Source organism: Dendropsophus ebraccatus, chromosome 9 (genome assembly GCF_027789765.1).
Source record: "Dendropsophus ebraccatus isolate aDenEbr1 chromosome 9, aDenEbr1.pat, whole genome shotgun sequence".
NCBI lineage: Eukaryota > Metazoa > Chordata > Amphibia > Anura > Hylidae > Dendropsophus > Dendropsophus ebraccatus.
In genome coordinates, this window is record NC_091462.1 from 26,994,669 (window position 1) to 27,013,206 (window position 18,538).

The 18,538-nt window shown below is 41.3% G+C and overlaps 1 protein-coding gene across 3 annotated transcripts in view; it reads left to right on the plus strand.

The window, feature by feature from the left end:
• SLC4A10 (solute carrier family 4 member 10) overlaps window positions 1-18,538 on the plus strand; it is a 194,080-nt gene that overhangs the window by 147,245 nt on the left and 28,297 nt on the right. For all 3 annotated transcript variants that reach the window (XM_069982813.1, XM_069982814.1, XM_069982815.1), the window contains exons 8-15: window positions 928-1,085; window positions 4,016-4,103; window positions 8,263-8,409; window positions 9,985-10,085; window positions 11,923-12,097; window positions 12,206-12,339; window positions 13,471-13,716; window positions 15,190-15,295. In XM_069982813.1, the coding sequence (XP_069838914.1) occupies window positions 928-1,085; window positions 4,016-4,103; window positions 8,263-8,409; window positions 9,985-10,085; window positions 11,923-12,097; window positions 12,206-12,339; window positions 13,471-13,716; window positions 15,190-15,295 (1,155 nt within the window). The remainder of the gene's footprint in view (window positions 1-927; window positions 1,086-4,015; window positions 4,104-8,262; window positions 8,410-9,984; window positions 10,086-11,922; window positions 12,098-12,205; window positions 12,340-13,470; window positions 13,717-15,189; window positions 15,296-18,538) is intronic.

Consider the following 18,538-nt stretch of genomic DNA (forward strand, 5'->3'; position numbering starts at 1 on the left):
CTGTTGTCCTCCAATGCTAGAGCATGCTTATTAGCCATGGAACCCCCTCCCCCATATGCAAGATCCCCTGGAAAATAGCACCTGGAAGGAATGACATAAAAACATTTGGAAAATAATGGCCACCAAACACACTGGTTGACCCCGTTGACTTAGTGGCACCAGTCGCCATCTAATACATTAGGAAACTCTTAAGAAGGATTTCGTTCTTGAGAAGACTATTGAGTATTCATGTGGAATGGAGGGATTGTAGGAGATAGCTGTTAGCCGAATGAGCCTATGGCCAACAACGATTGAATGTAGGAAGGGAGGTCAAGGAAAGAACTGAGGACCAAGACTTGAAGCCAAGATCTGAAGCTCGTGAGATCATCTTGAGATCAGATACTCAGTAAGCCCAAGAGTGAAGAAAGGACAAACATTTTTTTTCTTAGTTCTTCTTGATTAGTTTATAGATTTATCTATTTTGAAACCAGGACAAATCAGGTATTATTATATCCCATAGCTGGTTTTCAGATGGTTGTCTTATAAAACACTCGACAAACATAGTCTTCACACACACAATGGCAAACTTCTGACTTCTATGGATGTTCACTTGCGAATTCGTCTTCAATTGACATGTCAATTCTTTAGGCGGAATTTGGATTCTCATCAGAAATTTCTGTGTAAAAATTACTCAGAAAAAAATCACAGTCATCCCATTAAACTTAATGGAAAACTTAGTCCAGATGGGATCTACCTTAGCTTAAATTCCACCCAAACTTAATGTAATGATATGAAGGAATGGGGAAAATTGTATCATTATATAAATTGTTGGCTAGTAAAATGACCTGATGACCTCTATGAGTATGTAGTAATGTAACTAGAGCTGTGAAATGTTATGTAGATTTGTTTTTAAATATAATTTTGTTTTGTCTTTTACCTCCAATACAGTTTGATTTGCATTTTATGAAAAAGATTCCTCCTGGTGCAGAAGCATCAAACATCTTAGTTGGTGAACTGGAATTTTTAGACCGCGCCGTTGTTGCTTTTGTTCGGCTTTCTCCTGCAGTCCTGCTTTCTGGTCTGACAGAAGTCCCCATTCCCTCAAGGTATTAACTATAATATGTACAATAAATATAAATTAACATTCTTATGATGTTCCTAGTTTTCACAAGAGAGAATGATGCCTTATAAATGTAAAATTGGTAGGAATGTATGGTGAATAGGTAGGGAAGACTAGACAGGTGGTTGGTCACAACTGCTCTACGTTCCCTTCCTATGCCAAGGTGCCCAAAGAGAGAAAATAAGACAAACAAACACTGAAGAATGGTCATACAGAAATGGGTGAAAAGACCAGATGGGCAAATACAGTACCAAAGCAGCAGAGAAACGGGGGGTCGGAGAAAAAAAGGCAAGTAAGAGGCCAGAAAATCCAAAATAGCAATCCAGGTAAAGGCCAGCCAAGTCCAAACCAGTGGTATTCTTATGGGATATCAGAGTCTCAATCCAGGGCATGATTGGACTGGCCCTCTTATATCCAGGCCACACAGATCAAAGGCTAGTAAGGAAGAAACTGTCAATCAGAACAGTAGGAGAAACAGACGGGTGCGGTGGGATTCAATTACCACAACAAAGAGTGAAATAGAGCAGTGTTCAGACCAGTGCAAGACAAAAATACAATAAATGTTTGAAATCATGGTCAACAGGGCATCCTCTACCTTACTTTATGGACAGAGGATGGCGCTAAAGTCTTATCAGGCTTGGATGTTACAAAAATCTATTACCTCTGTGTGTACCCTAATTGTTTTCTTATGCTGTTTCCACTTATTGTCTAGTTTATGTTGTGTAATATACAAAAATATGAAGCTACCTGGAAACCTTCAGCAAGCATGCAGAATGGCAATTAGTCATATTAGTTGTCAATCTCATATATAAAAAACAAAAAAACTATTAACATGTCATAGAGACCTCAAAGGGTTTGATTAGTTAGGGTCTATGTACAGAGACCCCCTCTGATCAGGTCAAGAGAACTTCCTCTCCCACCTTCTCCTTTGGTAAGGAAAAGGTGAGGAGAGAAAGCACAAGGTTCAGCAATCGGTGGGGGTTTCACGACCCAGACCTCAAAAACTTTGACATGTCTCTATGAAGAGATTCAAGAGATTCAAGAGACATCAAGAGATTTTTTTTTTACATGACAGTAACAATGACTAATCTGCCCAGAACAACTCAATTGATATAAATAAACATAAAAGATTTCATACACTTTTACTTGGGTAGGATATTCCTATTTTAACAAGCTAAACACATTCGAGGCTTATTCACAACACTATACTATAAATTAGCACTTAAAATTCTAAATAAAGAAACCAGTTATGTACGGCTTATCATCTGCATTCATGTAGTAGCGCAAGATCTTCTGTAAGGCTGGGTTCACACGTTTAGGTTTTTTATGCAAAAATTGGATGAAAAACTGATGTATTTGTGTGCATCTGTTTTGATCTGTTTTTCCATTGACTTCCATTCTAAAAAAAAAAAAAACAGACCAAAAAAGGATCAAAACGCATTCGTTTTTTTTTTTTTTATATACACAAAAATGTGGGTGACCACATGTTTGTGTACGTTAAAAAACATGATCTGGTTGTGATGTGGTTTTTTATACATTTTTATTAATGGAAGTCAATGGAAAATGGATCAAAATGAATGCACACAAATACCTCATTTTTTTTTTAAAAAACGCAAAAATGCAGTATGAACCCAGCCTAAGACCATGTTCACATTGCGTAAGAGACCGGCCAACCGACATGTCAGTTGTTTGCGGTGCCGCTAGGGCTCCCGGCCGGAGAATATACTATGTGTATACACTCCGGCTGGGATCCCATAGACACCCGGCCAACATATTTTCTCGTATTAACTACGGCCTTTGTTGCAGTCGGCAACAACGGCTGTATAAGTACGAAAAAATATGTTGTGTGAACATAGCCAAATGGTGCGTTCACACGTACAGGATCCACAGCAGATCTGCAGCAGATTTGATGGTGCAGATACGATGTTGTGTTCAGTTATTTAGATCAAAAATCAGCTGAGATACGGTGTGTGAAGCTACCCTAAGGCTATGTTTACACAATGTATATTTTCTATTAATCACAGCCTTTGTTGCAAATTGCATTGAAGTCAGAGAAATCCTGGCCGAGTGTATACACATAGGGGGAGATTTATCAAATATGGTGTAAAGTGAAACTGGCTCAGTTGCCCCTAGCAACCAATCAGATTCCACCTTTCATTTTCCAAAGAGTCTGCGAGTAATGAAAAGTGGAATCTGATTGGTTGCTAGGGGCAACTGAGCCAGTTTCACTTTACACCATATTTGATAAATCTCCCCGATAGTATACACTCCGGCCAGGATTCCTAGCAACCGCAGGAAAAACTGACATGTCAGGTTTGTGCGGCCGCTATTCATTGAATAGCAGCTGTACAAAACTGTCAGTTCACACAATGGAAAGTGCAGCTCTGGCCGGGATAAACTTCACTAACACCGGTTGTTTTTTTGACACGGCCGTGTCACAAAACGGCCAGTGTCTTACTGTGTTTGAACCCAGCCTAACATGGGATGAGAATTCTATTTCCCCTATCGCCATTATTACTACTAATTTAAGGGAAACTATCATCAGGTTAGAGGACTCTAACCTGCTGATATCTCCCTATAGCTCAAGTGGAGCTGAGGATGAAGGTAAGTTCCTTACTTTATCCTCTGTGCTGTTTTCATGATATTAGCTTAATGTACTGTACTAACAAGGCGTTTTAGTGCCTCAGGAAGATCGGTGCACATCTTTGGGTAGTCCTACCCCCAGTGCACCAAAACACCTCATTAGCATAGTGGGTAAACTGCTAATATCACAAAAAATGGTGCCGAGGATGAAGGTAAGAAACTTACCATCATCCATAGCTATAGGGAGATATCAGCAGGATAGATTCTTTAAACCCTTTAAGTTTTCAGACATGTGTAAGAAAATTGCCTTATAATGTTCTTCCTCTTTTGCAGATTTTTGTTCATACTTCTGGGGCCACTTGGAAAGGGACAGCAGTATCATGAGATTGGACGCTCAATAGCCACGTTGATGACAGACGAGGTAATTAGAACTTATTAAGCTCTCGGTATAAATGTTATTAAAGGGATTGTTCAATTCACTGTGTAAGAGCTCTATTAGACGAAGCAATAATCTACTAAATCAGGCCAATTCGCCAAATTATCACTCCGTGTAATAAAGACGACAATTAGCTGATGAAATAATTATCGGCTGAACCTTGTTGTGTATTCCAGCCTAAAAACATCAGCGCTGGGGTGCGCATCGCTTTGTGTAATAGTGATACGCGACTATGTAAAAAAATAATAAACCTCATACGTACCTCTCCATGCTCCCCGGTGTCCTCACTTCTGCCTTCTGAAACTTCAGATCCGGTCTTCAGATCCGGCTAGCACGCTTAGGGGACTGTGACTACTTGCCGCAGTCACAACGCCCAAATAACTAGTTTGCCCTGTTCACATACAGAGCAAAACTTTTTGAAAGTAAATTTTTATATTATATCGGGATGGGGTGCAGGGCATAGGCATATCCCTTTAAGAATAGAAGCACACCGGATCCGCAAGTTTGTGCGAAATCCACTTCGGATCCCTTGCCGGTCATTTTAATGAGAATAGATACTCGCACTGGGATTGACATCCCGCTGAGAGTATGTAAGTGTCAGCACCCTTAACCCCCCCGCCAGCTGGACCATACATTACCTGCTCCACGCTCCAGCTTGCTTCGGAGGCTCCCGACGTCTGGACGTCTTGCTCTGCCAACTAGTGACTGCGGCAGGGCAGTGCACTGATTGGCTGAGTGGGACGTCCAGCCGGAAATCCCCCGAAGCAAGCCCAAGCGTGTAATGTATGGTCTGGCCGGCGGGGGGTTAAGGGGGCTATCACTTACTGTACATACTCGCAGCAGGATGTCAATATGTCAAGTATGTATGCCAAGGGATCTGCCACATATTTCACTGCAAATTCACAGTGTGAAGTCCGCTGCAGGTCCGATGTGTGTGCTTCTATCCTAAAAGGAAGGCGTTTCTCCTGCAGTAGCCACTAGTGGACACATGTAGTATTACATTCAAATGAATAGATGGCCATTGAATATGAAAGCCATTCTTTCTCAGCCTTATACTTTTGCTAATGGACAGGTTTCCTGAGGTTTCCGTATGATTGTGGGGCCTTCCGTATAGCGGGAAGTAAAATGTTTAATGCCCTCTTAAGGTTGAGGTCTTAGAGGAGCATCTTCCGTGGGCGTGGTTTGCCACTGAAGGAAGCAGTCGCATGCCCGCTGAGCTCCTGTCTACTTAGCGACTTCATAGCATTTATCTGCTCCACCGCTTTTCTTCTTACTACTGGGGATACACCCTGAAGCCTTGGTACACGGTCCGAGATGGCTACAACTTCCAGACGGGCATCGGCAGCTGCAAAAAGGAAAATACAGCTAACACAGCCTACGGCCAGGGCCCGACAAGATGGCGCCGATTCCATCTCGGATTACTTCCTGCGTTCTCTCTTGGCAAGTGCGGAGGAGGCATTGCAGACCCCTTTGACGCCCAACAAGGTTTTGCAGCAACAAAAGAATCTTGAAAGGGATCAGACCCCCACTAAAGCTCAAAAAAGAAGGAATCGAAAGCACAGGTCTGCAGGTACGAACTCATATCAGCTTCGGTCAACCACCAAGGAAGATCGGAAGCAACTCTCCACATCTGTAGCTTCCTCCCTGGTTCCCCCTTCCTCTCCTTCTGCAGAGTGTCTGTCACATTATTCGCTGTCCGACCCGTGCCTCCCGGACTTATTCTCTGAGGACCCGACTATGATATCTCGTCCTGTGTCATCTCCTCCTGTTGCTATCAACTCCTCGAACAGCAACTTTGTATCTACGGCTACCTCGGCTAGCTTGGGACATGTCACTGTCTCCAATGTGGAAGCAGGCACCCTTCTTCTGCAATCTTAGAATACACCTCAACCCTCGCGCCAAGATGTGGACACTAACGTATCTTCTCGGAACGGAGCTTTAGTGTGTTAATTTTCTCATTCACGGCGACTGGTTTTCGCCCATACAGGATTTGTCTCAGCAGACCCTATTCATCGTCTTCTTCTTTACTTCATTCCACCTTTCAGCTTGAACTGGACTTAGTGCCCTCCTGTCTTTAGTCAGCCACTGCGAAGTGAACAACATCTGGCATTCTTCGCAGTAATCTGGCACCCCTCTACAAGCGACATAGGGTGACTCGTTATATTTTTTCATCTTGTGGTTTCATATCTAGGTTTTATGCTACTTTAGTTAACACTTTTGACTCTCAGAATGGATAGCAACACGTTGAGTCACTATTTATTACCTGTTTTTGCAACATTGTGTGTTATTCCCCGATGTGCTCCTGTCCTACCCCTGTTGCACCCTCTTGTTTCTATTTGTCCCCTGTTGTACTGTTATATCTTTGCATGCTACTTGTTCAGCATACCTTATCCCTCTTGTGTTATTTTTCCAGCTATGAAACAGTTGTATACATATTGTCTCCTTTTCGTTATTTCTATGATGATGCTACTTGGACATGTTTTGAGACACACATCTCACTATATTGTACTATTTCCTACTTTGTCTATTATAAACCCTCTAAAAAACTCTTTCAATAAAAATTATTGAAACAGAGGAGCATCTTCCACTGTTTCTCAATATTCGGAACAATTTATTTTTGTGCAAATGGATGTGTCTCTTCTGTTTATGGGGGCAGAAGACAGACTGTCTGTACTAGGCCTTACCAGCTCCTAATGGAAATAAATGAATCATTCTGGAGATATGATGTACCCTGCTGTAAATAGGTTACGAATGATTCTCATTAATAATGAATGACAAGCACATCCAAGCGAGATATTCCTAAATCCGCTGGAGAATCATGCTGTAAATACCGAGGCTGAGCACTGCTCCTAATTCTCCCAATGAAGGAGGAATAAATCTAGTCTGTGACTCAGGCTCCTTTACGTCAATCAGCACTTGATATGGAACTTGAGAATTGTTTTCTGCCTGGAAAAAGAAGAATATGAGTATTACCAATCTGTTCTTCATTAAAATGTTGGTAACTTGTTTTGTTCTGAATAGGGTTATACATGCAGAAGAGGAAGCCATATAGTAAGCATAGAAAGGAGTTTGTATCTATATTGCAGCCCACATCATTAAATTGAACGGGATGAAGTACCAGATATAGGTGCCCCCAATATCTGCTGACAGCAAGGGTGCCAGGAGTCAGACCCCCACTAATTTGATAATCTATCATACGCATAGACCATCAATTTAAAACGTTGAAAACCCCTTTATGGCTACTATACTTTTTTATTCTGGAAAAACTCCCATCAGAACAAATGGAGTAGTGGTACACATGTGTGATAGAAAAGAAGTAATTTTAACTCTAAGAATACATCTCAAAATTGACTTCAAGTGACAACTATCACCAAACTTGAACACCTGGTTGGGGGATTCATGGGCATCTTCTGACTGGCCACTCCTGCACCCAGTTTGTATACTAACATCCCAGACAGTGGATGTTGTGACCCACCCAGGAACCTGCGTAATACATTATTCACTGCGCCATGATGGCAGATTTAACATACTATTTGCTTTTGGTTCCCATTGGATTACAACAATAGTTATCTCGGACCTGAGCATTGGGATAGCTGCAGGACAAGCCTTCTAGAAGACACTCATGGGTTCTCCAATTGGTGTCAAACCCAAAGATCAGACTTTAAAGTGTCACTAAAACTTTTGACATGTCATAGAGACATGTCAAAAGTTTTGATAAGTCTGGGTCTGAGTGTTCAGACCCCTACCAATCGGCAGAACGAGCAGGGAGAGGACCGAGCTGCGGCATTTGTCCTCTCCCCGCTCTGTATAAGCAGGCTCCCTAGACTTATAATATGAGCCCGAATCTTTTTTCTAACACAGAGCGCAGAGAGAACGCTCTTTAGTGCATCTTATCTGGGCTTATTCTCAAGATCGGTATGGGTCTAAAGTTTGCCCAAAGAACAGTGATACTTTAGGACTGGCTTGGAGGCCTCCACTCACCTATATTCTTTACAGTGTTATTCACTGATGGGGCTTACTAACAGCCCAGCATTGGTGCGACATAGCATAATTTTAACATCTTAACCATTCTTGTTCTTAATCTGATTTTTTAGTATTCAGTCAGTTCCACTTTAAGTGCATCATTTTCCATTTTCCATAACAGGTATTTCATGATGTTGCGTACAAAGCTAAGGATCGTAATGATCTGGTCTCTGGAATAGATGAATTTCTTGACCAAGTTACAGTTCTACCCCCAGGGGAATGGGACCCATCGATCCGTATTGAGCCACCAAAAAGCGTCCCATCACAAGTGAGTTACACCAGTCTACTTATGAAAACAATGGTCTCTGCTATTTCTTCTCAGATTTTAGATGAACCAAGTATTACAAGGAACACATTATTTGATTAAAGTTCTCTACAATGTAACCACAAGGAATATTTGCTTGGGAAATTGCAACTCAGAATACTGCCTTGGGCCAGGTTCACACTATGTGAAACACCAGCCGTTCTGTGACCCGGCCGGGTCACAGAATGGCCGGTTTTATTGAAGATCATCCGGATGGTACTGCAGCCAGATGAACACCACACTCTCCATTGTGTGAGCTGTCAGTGTTGTGCGGCCGCTATTCAATGAATAGCGGCCGCACAAAACTGACATGTCAGTTTTTTTGTGGGGCCACTAGCGATCCCGGCAGGAGTGTATACTATGTGTATACGCTCCGTCCGTGATTCCATAGGCGGCAGCACAACATAAATTTCCTATTAATTGTATTGCACCAACGGCCGTGAATTATAGGAAACTTACGTTGTGTGAACATGGCCTTGGGCTGTAGAGGCCTGGAGTACTGATGGTATCTGGCGTTTCATCATTGGTATCTTAGCATTTCTCTATCCCCAGTAGACTTTATATACATTAGTGGAGCCAGCAGTAGGGTAGCTGCATTATCAGCTTTGTTGCCGGCATAAGACCACATTAGGACAACATCCTCAGTGTGTGGGATAAGCCTCAGTCATCTGTGACACGACAAGCTGGTGATATTCACTGAAGGAAACTACAGTGGAAAATTTACTATGAAATGAACAGTATATTCTTCTTCATGCTCAATTGCTCTATTAGTTCTGGAAGGTCGCTGGCCTAAGGTGTCATGGAGAAGCAATAAGCACTCTGTGTGCCGCCTGATGGATTCACCTTATTACAGAGATATTCTTCTGTACTTAAAAGTATTACTTCGAGGTGAAAATACCCCCACAGTATGCCTTCCAAGGACCCATTCTTTCTGATTTCTCTCGTCTTTATCATCCAAAGTAAAAACAATGCTCCAGTTTTTACTAAGTGAAGCCCCTGGGGCTTTTATGCTCTTGACTTAGAGGGGTTATCCAGCAAAAATCTTTTTCTTTCAAATCAACTAGTTTCAGAAAGTTAATATACATAGATTTGTAATTTACTTTTATTTAAAAATCTTGTCTTTCCATACTTATTAGCTGCTGTATGTCCTGCGGGAAATGTTATTCTCTTTTCAGTCTGACACAGCGCTCTCTGCTGCCTACTCTGTCCATGACAATAACTGTCCAGAGTGGCACCAAATCCCCATAGAAAACCTCCCCTGCTCTGAACAGTTCCTGACATGGACAGAGGGGGCAGCAGAGAGCACTGTGTCAAACTGGAAAGAATACTCCACTTCCTGCAAGACATACAGGAGCTGATAAGTACTGTTGAGATTTTTCAATAGAAGTAAAATACAAATCTACAAACGTTCTGAAACCAGTCGATTTGAAAATAATAAATAAAAAATTTATTTTTTAGCAGGAATTGTCGCCAGTCTAATGTGTATGGGAGTCTCCCGATTTTGAGAAATAAAACCTATTACTTTGCAATTTCATTTAGGAAAAGAGAAAAACTCCAGGCGTGCCCAATGGGACAGCAGCATTAGGGGAGGCAGAAGAGCACGAGGGTCACAGCGGTCCTGAGCTACAAAGGACTGGAAGGTTGGTTCAATTATATCTTATAATATTTAGGTTAGTTCATTTCCTGGTACAGTCCTTTTGTGTGAAGGTAATCAGGAAACAGACCAAAAATGAGACCAAAAATGTACATTATTTTCATATTCTCTTCCAGTATTTAGTATTTAGTGCAGATTTGTCCCTCATAAGAATACATCCTACCATAGCTGCATGAAAATGCCACCAGAGGAGCTTAGGAACTGACTGCATACTGGTATGTTATTGAAATCAATTTACAAACAGTCTTCGGTAAACTGCTGAGCGGCCTCTAGTGACATCTTTAGGTAGCCAACATTTTAAAATACAGTGGTGCCTTGGGTTACGAGCATAATTTGTTCCGGGACCGCGCTTGTAATCCAAATCTACTCTTAAACCAAAGAAAATTAATGTATAGTAAGTGCACAAACCTAAAAAATAGCAGCAGTTTGTAGATACAGAATGGAGAGGCAGGAACGTAGTACAGAAGGCTAGAATAGAGAAGCAGGGCTGTTGTCAGAAGTCTGTGTGGTCACATGACAGCAATGGGGAAGGTGGGGGAGGGTGTTCAGCATGGACCAGGAAGTGAGAACCACAGAGCTGTTCAGGAGGACAGAGACAGAAACTTCATATACAGCAGTGTGTATAGCTGAGTGTGAATGCAGGCACATTATAGCAGCAATTTGCATGGCTGAGTGTGAGTGCAGGCAGATTATAGCAGCAGTGTGTATAGCTGAGTGTAAGTGCAGGCACATTATAGCAGGAATGGAGAGGATGGGAAACACAAGGGCTGAAAGAGACTGCAGTAGTATGAAAAAATAAGCAGGGCAGATGTGGGCACATACATGCAGCACTCTCTGTCCAGGGAGAGAGGGGTTACAGCTATGAAGAGATTACCTCCACTGTCCTGTCCCCTGATGTAAGCCCCAGCCTGAAGTGGATCTGCTATGATTTGGTAGGTGAGGTAGACTTCCTGGGTCAGAGTACAGTGCTGTAGACCCCGCTATGCAGACCATGCCCCTTCCCCACTCCCCCTCCAACCCAGTACAGGGAGCTCTTAAACCAAAGCAATGCTCTTAAACCAAGTTACAATTTTGATAAACTGTGAGCTCTTGCAAAACGCTCTTAATCCAAGTTACTCTTAAACCAAGGTACCACTGTATAACTTTTCGACCTTATAAAGGGCTTTGAAGCTCTATAAACCAGAGGCTTATGAGTTATGAAGACATATTTGTAAATTAGTCAGCATGAAATCTTGGACGTAAAACAATATGGTGGTAAATGAAAAGATTTCTCGCTAAGGCCAAGGTTTCACTCTAGAACAATACAGACGACTCTGATCATGGGTCTGATGATCCACACTGACAGCTGTCACTTCAGGTGATGTGGTCAAGCAAGGACTAGAGGCCGTAGAGTCATGTCTCAAGACATGAGTAGTGGCTCTAGCAGAAGGAGGACTGAGAGTATCTTTGCTGTGCAGAGGCTGCTGCGCTCAGAGCGTTAGTGACGGACAGCTTCCCCCCCCCCCCCCCCCATATATTGTATATTCCATAGTTGCACTTTTCCTGGCCAGTATTTAAACTGACATTTCTCTGAAACCTTGCAGCACTTCAGACCAGGTCATAGACATTTGTAATAATGGAGTCTGGCCCTGGTTCATGCTGCCTGGGCTTTGAGCAGCATGAAACTTGATGATAGGCCCCCTTTAATGTAGCTGAGCTGCGGCGGTATCAGATACCACCCATGGCCGGGTATGGCGCTCCTTTAGAAAGGAGTAACTTTTCTAAAACTGCCCACCCTTTAGAAAGCTCTTCAGTTCCTGACTTTATCTTATTTTTCCTTATAGGCTGTTTGGGGGCTTGGTCCTAGATGTCAAGAGGAAAGCTCCATTCTTCTGGAGCGACTTCAGGGATGCTTTTAGCCTCCAGTGTTTAGCTTCCTTTCTGTTCCTGTACTGTGCATGCATGTCCCCTGTCATCACATTCGGTGGTCTTCTTGGAGAGGCAACTGAAGGTCGTATAGTAGGTGTTGCACCTTATACAGTTATAACATATGGTGTTCTTACTTTTAATGTTTTGCTTATTGAGTCGACCAGTGATCCCATATCTGCTTCATTCTACTCTACCTAGAGTGCAATAGAATCTTTGTTTGGAGCCTCAATGACAGGGATAGCGTTTTCCCTGTTTGGTGGTCAACCTCTTACTATTCTGGGAAGCACAGGACCCGTACTGGTGTTTGAAAAGATTTTGTTCAAGTTTTGTAAGTAAGTAATAAAAAGCAGTTTACTAGTATAACAACTGTAATCTATCTATCTATCTATCTATCTATCTAATATTAGAAACACTGCAGCCCTCCAAAGTAGTGGAAAAAACTTTAGTGGTTTATTGTGCCCTCACTCTGAGGTCTTTTTCAAGCACTGATTGAAAAAGACCTCAGAGTGAGGTCGAAACGTCTATCATCTATCTCCTATCTATCTATTTATCTATCTATCTATCTATCTCCTATCTATCTATCTATCTATCTATCTATCTATCTATCTATCTATCTACTATCTATCTCCTATCTATCTATCTCCTATCTATCTCCTATCTATCTATCTATCTATCTATCTATCTATCTATCTATCTATCTATCTATCTATCATCTATCTCCTATCTATCTATCTCCTATCTATCTATCTATCTATCTATCTATCTCCTATCTATCTATCTATCTATCTATCTATCTATCTATCTATCTATCTCCTATCTATCTATCTATCTATCTATCTATCTATCTATCTATCTATCTACCTATCTATCTATCTCCTATCTATCTATCTATCTATCTATCTATCTATCTATCTATCTCCTATCTATCTATCTATCTATCTATCTATCTATCTATCTATCTATCTATCTATGTAGTTGATATATGCAGCACTCCAACGAGCAGCGAGCAGGTGCCTGCAGACGGGTCCCAGACCAAGGCTCAGTTCACATAGAGTAAAGAAACTCTGCGGCACACTTGTAGTGAAAAATGTAGTGAAAAAAAATGTAGTGAAAAAAAGTGTCACTTGAAAATGGCGTAGGAGACGCCGAAACGTCGTGTATCACTTATGCTGTTGCTGTACATTGCTTGATGGAATAAATCCACGTATTGCACGTTTTTTTCACTACAAGTGTGCCGCAGAGTTTCTTTACTCTATCTATCTATCTATCTCCTATCTATCTATCTATCTATCTATCTATCTATCTATCTATCTAACTATCTCCTATCTATCTTCTATCTATCTCCTATCTATCTATCTATCTATCTATCTATCTATCTATCTATCTATCTATCTATCTATCTATCTATCTTCTATTTTACTTTCTTTACTTAGTTTCTTACTCCAGTTTCTTTTCTCCCATAGGGAATACGGGCTGTCGTACCTCTCGCTGAGAGCAAGCATAGGTCTCTGGACGGCTTTTAATTGTATTGTCCTGGTGGCCACTGATGCAAGTTCCCTGGTGTGTTACATTACACGGTTTACTGAGGAAGCGTTTGCGGCTCTCATCTGCATCATTTTCATTTACGAGGCCTTAGAAAAGCTGTTTCAACTAGGTGAGAAACATCCAATCAACATGAATAATAATTTGGAACTTCTAACACAGTATTCGTAAGTACAGTCTCATTTTCCTCTAAGTTCTGAATTCCAGAGGGAGGGAGAGGTTTAGAGGTCTGTAGCATTAGAATGTCAGCCAGTGTCATAGTACATACTCCCTAAATCACTGGCCCATTCTCACTACATTTAATAGATGGCATTGACATGGGATAGATTTATTACAGTCTGAAATGGAAAAAAAAAAAGAAAAAATGCCACCAAAACTTCAATAATTTTTGTTAGTCATTCAGTTGGTAGCAACCTGTCAAGACACTCTCTACTGTTGTTGAGAAAGGCAAGTCCCAAACAGGAGACCCTCCTCTATTAAACAACCTTTATCCTTTAAATATGTAGGGGTGGGGTTGTGGCAACTTGTCTTATACTAATTAAATGGCAACTAACTAAACTAGCAGATTCATTAGCCTTAAAGGGACCTGTCACCCCCCGTGCCGGGGTGAAAGCGGCCGGACCCCCCGCTAGAGCCCCAGATACTTACCACATCTTGCCAAGTCCCGTTCCTGGAGCCAGTCCCGGGATGGAGATATCCCCATCTGAAGCCGTCATTCTCTATGGGCGTCAGACTCATCTCAGCAGCGCACACCCGACTTCAGACGGGGATATCTCCATCCTGGGACCGTCTTTAGGACTGGGACTTAGCGAGATGGGGTAAGTATCTGGGGCTCTAGCGGGATGTTGGGCAGCCTTCACCCCGGCATGGGGGGTGACAGGTTCCCTTTAAGGTGGCCCTACCCAGCAAGGTAATATTGGCACAATGTACAGTATGGGCAATGTATGGGCACGGCACATATCCACCAGTCAAAATAAAACAATGTGCACCCCTTTTCTCCTTTAGCTATCTAGGTATGATGGGAATGCCACAGGCCAGGGTTCATAGCATGGACGCCTCCCCATAAGTCTTAGCAGTAACATCCATTGACAACCATACATGTAAAATTCTTGCTTGGTCTCGGCTTTTCCTGGCAAATCAGTGGTAGTTGACGCATAGGAATGAACCTCATTAATATATTATATATATATATATATATATATATATATATATATATAAAATAGTGAAATATATATATCTAGTGTGCAGGTTTTCAATTCAGACTTTAGTAAATGTTTCCAATGTAAACTCATTCAGATTTTTTTTCTACAGTTTTGATAATTAGAAATGCTCTTATTACTAGTTCATTATTTGCTTTGAGAAATATGTTGGGTGATTACAAGGTCGGCTGATACTATATGGGATTAATTAATAGCCCCGGAGTAAAGAAAATCCAAAATAAAGCAAACAGAACATATGTCACCATGCAGCAAATTAATACTAGTTCTGTTGAGCGCAGTATGTTAGTGTTTTCTTACATTGGAGGGTTTTTAGCTTGAGCAAATCAATTCAGATAGATGAAAGTGTTAGCATTTTACCTCTGCGCCCTTAGTCAAACTATCTCCCAAAGATCTTGTCTCTTGTCTTGTGTCTTTTTTTAGGTGCAGTTGTGCGGAGCCCAATAACCCTAGTAATGAAACTCTGAAATATTGGGATAAAGCAAATATAACCACATCAGAGATAGCATGGAGTAACCTGACCGTTAGTGTAAGTTATGTATCATAATTTATAACAAAAGAAGGCAGCCAAACTCATTAGAGAAAATTAATATAAATAGGGTCCTCCTGATTTTTTCTCGAAAGATGATGTTGAAGCGTAGATGGATCAGGCATGTTGAATTTCAATTGCCAGGTCAAGTGTCCAACTATAGGAAGCATATCAATATGAAAACACAATGGGGGAGATATATCAAAGGGTGTAAAATTTAGACTGGTGCAAACTGCCCACAGCAACCAATCATAGCTCAGCTTCCAGCTCTGGTCAAAGGAAAGAGAGCTGTGATTGGTTGCTGTGGGCAGTTTGCACCAGTCTAAATTTTACTCCCTTTGATAAATTTCCCCCAATGTTCTGGTCTCCTAAAGCCTGTGCAGGTACCAGAAATGCAATGAGGCACTTGTGCAACTGTGTAGCATCAGTACATCAGTATGGCGATGTTCTATTCCCGGGCACCGGCTGGGGGTGAAGCACTGGAGGGGGGCCGGTCTGCCCCCAGTGGGAAGAAATTCTCGCCCCTCTATGACATGGCTCCATTAGACTCAATGGAGCCGTTCTATCCATATGCAAAACTTATAGCGAATGTACTGATGCTACATTCGCTTTAATATTAATGGCAAAACCAGTTGGGGTTTCATGTGCTCAGTAGAATGAGTGGGGAGAGATGCACGCTCCTCTCCACTCACAGAGTCAGGAGAGTACAAAACTAACACCACCTAAGTGGCCACAATAAAACTCTAAATTTGCCAACACCCTATAAAGTTATTAAAACATAACTTGACAAAACTACACACTTAAAATATGGGCAGAGAGATGGACAGGTCAACTGATATTGGAGAAGTGAGTATCAACTGGCCGCCATAGTAATCTATCAGTATACGTGTCTTTGGGATAAGTTAACTGCAATCCAATCTCGTACCTAAATATCACATCTCAATGCTCTATATTAAAAATATTCACTCGCCCTACCACCCACCCTCAACATGTTTCCGCATATAGTGCCTTGTCAAGAGGTAGCAGGCTTTAATTGAAGTCCTTTAGAACCCGTCCGAAAATAACTTTTGATATGTCTCTGTGACATATCAGAAATGTTTTTTTCATGACAGCAACCGCTAAAGGTTGTTGAGAACCTCCATTCCACCCATGGGAAGTAAACCCTGCCTGACATCCTGTCACAGGCAGATATAGGAGAAGTGACTTAGGGCGAGAACCCTGGGGCACCTTGGGACATCTTTAATGGCAGTCCAGAAATAAAATAAAAAAAAACCAACCCCTTTAGTCTGGGGATCCATTTATTTTTGGAAAAGGCAGGGGCAGGGGGGGGGAACATAATAACAACCACTACTCACCTGTCCCTGTGCCTGTCCAGCACTGGATTACCGATGTGGGACCCCCACCGGACTCTTGGATCTTCTTCTCAGCCGACGTCATTATCCAGTTGATTGACAGCTCTCTCAGCTAGTCAGTGTCTGAAGCGGGCTGTCTATTAGCCGGGTCAGGCATTTTCCCCCAGGTCGTGACATCATCACAACTCGGGGGGAATTTCCCTCCCGGCGGGGATCCCGTACCTTCGAGCACAGGGAGAGGGAGAAGTAAGTAGTTGTTCCTTATGATGTTCCCCCGCCCCTGCTCCCCCGCCCCTGCTGGATTTTTAAATTAAAAAAATGCTAGACTTCTCCTTTAATCTTTACCTTCATCCTTATCCAATGATAATTTATTCAATTTTACTATTTAATAGATTTTGTTCCTTTAAAAATTTACACATTGTAAAAATTGTAAATTGTAAATTAAAACAAGGAAGACCGAGTGTGAATTGCCTTTCACCCACCAATCCTGCATTTAAAATCTCATGTTTCTAGTGATCTCTAAAGAGATGTTGTTGTTTATGTAAAAATTCTCTCTGGGGTCAAAGCCAATAAGCTTAGCGTCTTGTGTGGCGCCCGCATGAGCTTCTTTATGTCAACTAAAACTGTGATTTAAATAGGAATAAAATCCGCCACTATCTCATACATCACATTTTATGGCTGTTTTTAGATAAACCTAAAACCACGCTAATAAAATATGTTTTGTTGTGTTTTCTCCTTTTTCTTTTTTTTAACAAAATCAACATAAAAACATCATAGAACAAAGAGGATTTCTGTTGATGCGTGACAGATGGCGCCGTCAGACTACTCTAAAATGTTTCCAAAAGCTCATATTTCCTCTAAAATATTTTTTATTCTCCAGCTGTTCAGGATATTTATTGAGATATAACAATTTTTTTTTATTTTCAGTTCCTAAGCTTATCATAAGCTCCTCTTCCTGTGTAATCGTAGCATATCGAGCATATCGTTTTAGCTGTATGTGTAAATTTTGGAAATCTGAGTCTTGTTTTGGATGTACAATAATGAAGGAAGAGTCTCATGATGGGGGGTCATGTGTGGATGCATAGTTATCTTATGACCTTGTTGTAGCCACATTGTAGTTAACACATATACCTGTTCACATCATACTCTATGGCTAGGTTTACATCTGTGCTAATATTTCTTGTTATTTTTTTTCAAAATTTATTTATTACAATATTATGGGGACCACCATCTGTTTTAACAACATATAGCAATTTGCTTTACTGCAAACCCCATGGACATAGACAACAATAGACAGGACCTGTCCCATTGGCATGAATAGGAAATGTTACTAAATGTTACTAAAAGGAAAATGCAAGATTTAAGTTTTATTTTAAAATATTGACAGTAAAATGGAAAATAATTGAAAACGTATGGGAATTAAGCTGGGTTCACACTATGTTTTTGCATCCGTTTTTTTCATCCGTTTTTTTTTTTTCCATCTGTTTTTTTTGCAAAGCAGATGAAAAACGGATGGAAAAAATGGATGCATGTGAGTTATTAAAAAATAGATCAAAACCGATCAGTTTTTTTTAACGTACACAAAAACGTAGTCGACCTCATTTTTGTGTCCCTTAAAAAAAATGGATCCATTTTGATCCGTTTTTTTTTTAATGGAAAAATGAATCAAAACGTGTGTGTGCATCCGTTTTTTCCATCCATTTAAAAAAAAACACAAAAAAAACGCGGCTGAAAAAGACGGATTGCAAAAACGTAGTGTGAACCCAGCCTTAGAGCCAGGGGCGTTGCTAGGGTCTTAAAACATCCGGGGCCCGGGCCCTCTGAGTTTCTCTCCCCCATTTCTCTCCCCTGTTTCTCTCCCCCATGCTTTTCTCCCCTGTTTCTCTCCATG